We start from the raw sequence: 5,986 nt of genomic DNA, 5'->3' as shown, positions 1-5,986 counted from the left end.
CTTTGCCCTATAGGAATGCAGCTTTGTCCAATGCTCTTTTGGAGGCTGGTGCCTGACTTTGGAATAATCACATTTAGAGAAAGATAAGTTTCTTAAAATGTTAACAGGCCTCCTGGCCAGAAGATGATGTAATTCACCTGAACTTTTGCATATGATAAGTTTGAAAGCCTGGCTTCGATTAGGACCAGGAACTGCTGTCCTTGCATGATTCCACCCCTTCCCCCATTATCCTCTATGCACAACTTAAGGTATAAAAACTACTTTGGAAAATAAAGTGCGGGCCTTGTTCACAGAAACTTCGTCTCCCCATGTCACTCTCTCTCCCAAATTCTGGCTGAGTCTCCATCTGGAGCGCGGAACCCGCCATGCTTACTAATTATGCCTGGGCCTCTAAGAGCCCACCAGGGAGGCCTCAGTGTCTCCTCTCCTTCGGGAGAATGGAAGGATGCCTGCGGCCTATGTAAGTGGTACAAACTTCTTGTCTTGAAGTTTTATTGGTCTCCTGCATAAACCAAGCTACTCAGCCTCTTTTCTCCACTGAATTTTCCTACTGAGCTATCCTCATTCTATTACTCTTTATATCTTTGATAAAATATTTAAATAAATAGGTCGCTGACGCCGTCCCCGCTTCGAATACCCTGGATCAGCCGGGGCTAGTCCCCGGCAGTCTAGCATGCTGCGATTCATGGGGTCGAAAAGAGTCGGACACGACTGAATGACTGATCTGATCTGATCTATAATGGTTAACTTATAAAATGTCCAGTATATCCCAAGCTCAAAAATGTTTATGCTTTTGTCTCTCAATTGTTCTGGAATAATTTAAGACCATATAACATTAGTGTTTCATGGATTTTATTATGGTTGAATTATGTGAAAACTAGTAAATATGGGAATATTTATCAAAATTTATCAAATTTATCAAAATAATTAGAAAAATTACATTGTAATCAGTAATGGTGTTAATCATGACAGTAATTTATTATCAGTGATTTAAGGAAAGTTATATTCATGCATTTTTCAAATATTATGTTAGTGGCTAAGGAATCATTGAAATAACTCAGAAATGATTCTGAAAATCATGCTATCTGGCTGGTAGTCCCAGGTTTGAATTTTAAAACTTTAAGAATTTATTGTGAATCAGTATCACTCAAAGCACTTTTACTTCTACTAACTCATTTAATCCTCCTGAAAGTATTGTGAGACAAGATCTTTCACAGATGAGAAACAGAGATACAGAGCATAAAATTATTTCTAAACTTATTTGAGCCAATACATGCTTTTGTCTGCATGCAGTTATAGCACTTCATGCATTACACATGGAAGTCCACTTGTATGGGCTGTGTAGCTATTCATTGAGTTTTTTAGGCTATTTTTTCTTTACCAGGCCTCATTTTTCTAACTTGTAAAAGAAATATGTTGAAATTCCATGCTACCAAGTGACTTAATTGCACTTTAATTTTTCTGCTTTCTAAGTAGGAAGCACCCTTGGCTCCCTGCAATGTAAGGTGTCCTTGTCCTAGAGAAGGTTGAGGTTTGATTAATCTGAATTTCCAAGACTCTAAAATATTGAGAGTAGGAGCTCTCTGAGCAACATGACCATCACCAACATCCATAGTAATGACCCAGCATAGAATGATTGTGCTGAATATGGGCACCTGGTCCATTAAAACAGGAAATCAAGGTCAGATTATGTGATGGAGACTGGAGATGTCTGACGGTAGCTTCCTCCGGATCACACTAACCAAACCTGAGAAACTCCAGGGCTCTTTGAAGGTGGTGATGGTTCCCAGTCTCTAAAACGAGCCTGTCAGAGCCACAGGTTGTCCTGGCAGACATACCTAGAGAGACAGCAAACTGCTCAGAAGTGTGGGACTCTCAATGTGGGAGCACTGACCAGGGTCAAATGTGCTGGGAAGAGGACTAGTTACTTTGGGACCTTCACGTACAACTCACACATATATATACAGACACACACACAGCCACAAAAAGAATTGAGGAAACAGGTACACAACTGCACCCATGAGGAAGTCACCTCCGATAATTCGTGCTATCCTTGAACTGTGTCCCCAAAATTCTATATCCCCAATTCGTTGCATAAGACATAAACAAAAAAGTATATTGTCAATGTAAGTATATATAAATAATTCATTCCTCTGCATCCAAGATCCAGGCTAAATATTTCCTTCTTAAAAAGGTAAAAATGATGTCATAATCAATTACAAGTCAACAAAACTAGGGGAAAAGTAAAAAAGAAACATGTTGCAGATAAATGAGTGAATGGCACGTTCACAGTAAATTTAAAAATTGCAATTTTTAAATTCCTTTTAAAAATCTGTGAAACAAATATTTCCAAGTATTTTGTTTATAGTTTAATATTGAGAACTATTGACAAAGTACATTTCACATTGAAAAAATTACATTACTATATTATACTATACTATATTTCTATGCTATATGATACTATTTAATACTATATTTTTTAATGAGCAAGTCTACATTGCAGAGACCATTTGCTCTGTGAATACATTACTTTGTCTTTAAGCTTGAGCAGAGCTTTCTTCACGTCCTTGTTCCTCAGGGTGTAGACCACAGGGTTCAGAAGGGGCGTCATCACAGTGTAGAAAACAGCCACAATCCTGTCCACAACCTCCTTGGAGCCTGGTCTCAGGTAAATGAAAACAAGGGGAACATAGAAACAAAGGACCACAATGCAGTGGGAGGCACAGGTCTGGAAGGCTCTCCATCTCCCCTCTGAGGTGCGGATCTTCAGGATGGAATGGACGATGGATACGTAGGACAGCACTATCAGGAGAAAACAGCCCAAGGCCACCACCCCAATGTTGACAAAGATCACCATCTCCACGGTGGATGTGTCTGCACAGGCCAGTTTGAGGACAGATGGTGCATCACAGATGTAATGCTGGATCTGGTTGGGTCCACAGAAGGGCAAACGGAATGTCGGTGTGGTCTGGGCAGCAGAGTGCAGAGAGCCACTGAGCCACGTGGTTGTGGCCAGGATGGCACAAGTCCTCCCACTCATCATGCTGGCATACCTGAGTGGGTAACTGATGGCCAGGAAGCGGTCATAGGACATGACGGTGTACAGGAAGCACTCGGTGCTGCCCAGGAAGTCAAAGGAGTAAAACTGGGCCACACAGCTATGAAAAGAGATAGGACTGCCTTCTGGGGACACCAGGGTCATCAGCATTTTGGGCACAGTGACCGTAGAGTACCACATGTCAATGAAGGACAGGTTGCTCAGGAAGTAGTACATGGGGGTGTGCAAGTGGGGATTCACTATAATCACCAGCAGGATGAGGAAGTTCCCCACCACGGTGAGGACATAGATCACCAGGAAGATTCCAAAGAGGAATGTGTCCAGCTCTGGTGCGTGGGGAAGGCCCGTGAGAATGAACGTTGTCACTAGGCTCATGTTCGTCATTTCTCCAGGCTTTTGGTTTCTCTCTCTCTCTCTCTGTATGGGAATATCAAGAGCACCCAGCATTTAGTCGAGAATTGACAACTCATTCTTTATATGAAATCTGCATCATACATCATACATAATTCTAGAGTTATATTCCACTTTGCTTATCATAAGTCTCCTTTGTAAAAGGAGAGAGAACATTTTCATCTTCTATCTCACTCTCAATGACATAGAGTCATACACAGATACATGCAAAAAAATTGGTAGAAATTCATTGTAAATTTCTCTTGGTGTATCATAAATATCACTAATGTAGCACCATAAAACAATGCGAGTTTTCTATTTGGTATTCTCCATAGGTCATGTCAGCTTGGTCCTCTGCTCCAGGCTTCACAATGTTGAAACCAAAGTTTCAGATTGTTCTCTAATCTCACCTGAAGCTCAGGATCACCTGTCTCAGTGAAGATGTCAGTACAAAATAAGATAATAAATACAAGGTATTTAGTAAAGTGCCTATGTTAGTAGGTACTCAATAAATGATAGCATACTATATGAAGCTGCTGCCTTATTTTTTTAATGTATAGATATAGATATATGGAGAGAGAGACAGACAGAGAGGTGAGTAGAGAGGAAAAGTAAATTCTCATTGTGCTATAGCGACTTCTCAATTTCACAGCTACAACTTTGAGGAAGATTTCACCATGGTACTCATGTCTCACTAACACCACTATCTGCTTTTATAGGAAATAGTCTCAGAGCAGGTTAAGAGTCTAAACTGCATATAGAATCCCTGCTGCTGCTGCTGCTGCTGCTGCTGCTAAGTTGCATCAGTCGTGTCCGACTCTGTGCGACCCCATAGACAGCAGCCCAACAGGCGCCACTGTCCCTGGGATTCTCCAGGCAAGAACACTGGAGTGGGTTGCCATTTCCTTCTCCAATGCATGCAAGTGAAAAGTGAAAGTGAAATCATTCAGTCGTGTCCGACTCTTAGCAACCCCATGGACTGCAGCCTACCAGGCTCCTCCATCCATGGGATTCTCCAGGCAAGAGTACTGGAGTGGGGTGCCATTGCCGTCTCCCTACCGCCTCCCATATGATCTAGGAAACAGCAACCCTCATAACACTGCTGGCCACATGCTTGTCTTATTTTAAATAGTCTTTCACGAGGCTCTAAGAACATAAACTTCACACGTTCTCCCAACTGCAATCCACTGGGTAGGGACTGGCTTCTAGTATATTGACACATATTGCTATCTTAAATATATAAGTATTTTATAGTATTGGCTTTGTTAGAGATGATATTCCTGCCCCCCACCTTCTACTCCTCATATTCATAAATCCAGGTGATGCCCTCATAAGGGAAGACAATTCCATCAAGTATCAGATTCTTACATAAAACCTACTACTTGTGACAAGAAATACAGAACCATTGTAAGAGAAAAGGACCTATGTTAGCATAACATCAAGAAACATTGGAATTGTGTACTATGGAAAGTAAGGCAGAAATGATGGTTTTAATTTAATCCAAAATATTGTCAAGGTCAAGACTGATAGTATATTTCAAGTGAAGACTCATCAACATGAAAGAAAGGAGGTTCTCTGCTCTTAGCAAAACCCATACACAACAGATCCTATCTCCACACAATGTGCCTTAAGCTACATTAAAGCTGTATTTCAAATGAAAGAGTAAATAACAGAGACACTTACCCTAACAACCTATGTGGATATCAAAATTCAAAACACAGAACAGATGTATCTCAAAAATTTCTACAGCACCAATGGGGTCCCATCATAAGGAAAAATCACATTTAGATTAAAGTATGAAAATTTTCTTCAGGTGAATTGCAAGGTAGCCTGAGACCTAAGGCAGAAGTATCAATGAAAGTTATCAGTGTTTGACTTGTCTTTTATGCCATAGCAACTTAGTAACTAATCATAGGTCCTTATTACTAACTGTATATACAGATATGCATATGTTGTGTGTATATATATATGTGTGTGTGTGTGTGTGAAATTTGTATATATACATACATACAAACAGAGAGAAAGAATAAATTAGAAACAGAGACAGAGTAAAAGACAGGCAGACAGGACTTGATAGCCACATTGAGAAGGAAATCTAACAATATCTTATCTCTGAATGGAAGCTTAAGAAGGAAAGCAAGTGGAAATGAGAGAAAGCTACGTTTGTAAGAACTCACCTGCACTATGTGATTCGTTACAATATAAAACTCATTTGTGTTTACCCTCAAGCCTGCCAAAATATTTAACTTTCTACATGCTACATCAAGGTACTTGTTTGCAAGTTAATACTCAAGGAGCTGGCATACCTGTGATTGCCTGTGGAGAAAGAGCGGTTCATTTCTGTTATAGGACCCAACTAGTTAAAGGGCAAAGAATGGAAACTAACATAGCTAGACAGGCAGGAGCTTAATTTGATTTACTTTCACAAGGAATTGGATTACCCTTGGGTTTCCTGAATGATCAGAAAAACAACAAAAAGAATCTAATTAAAAGTTTTTAAAAATCACACGTGTATCTCCCTGTATGTTTGTTATTTGA

The 5,986-nt window shown here is 40.1% G+C and overlaps 1 protein-coding gene across 1 annotated transcript; it reads right to left on the bottom strand.

Annotated features, from left to right (window-relative positions):
* Positions 1-2,479: 2,479 nt before the first annotated feature.
* On the bottom strand, positions 2,480-3,442 carry LOC109554023 (olfactory receptor 10G9-like). The gene has a single exon (XM_019954333.2). The coding sequence runs from the start codon at positions 3,440-3,442 to the stop codon at positions 2,480-2,482; it is 963 nt and encodes a 320-aa protein (XP_019809892.2).
* Between the last annotated feature and the right edge of the window lie 2,544 nt (positions 3,443-5,986).

The sequence above is a fragment of the Bos indicus genome, chromosome 29 (genome assembly GCF_029378745.1).
Source record: "Bos indicus isolate NIAB-ARS_2022 breed Sahiwal x Tharparkar chromosome 29, NIAB-ARS_B.indTharparkar_mat_pri_1.0, whole genome shotgun sequence".
Lineage (NCBI taxonomy): Eukaryota > Metazoa > Chordata > Mammalia > Artiodactyla > Bovidae > Bos > Bos indicus.
Note: the sequence above shows the minus strand (reverse complement) of the source record. Positions and strands in the feature narration are given on the sequence as shown.

What these genes read in the sequence shown, in the direction of transcription:
- LOC109554023 (XM_019954333.2), bottom strand. Translation starts at nt 3,442, where the DNA reads ATGACGAACATGAGCCTAGTGACAACGTTCATTCTCACGGGCCTTCCC.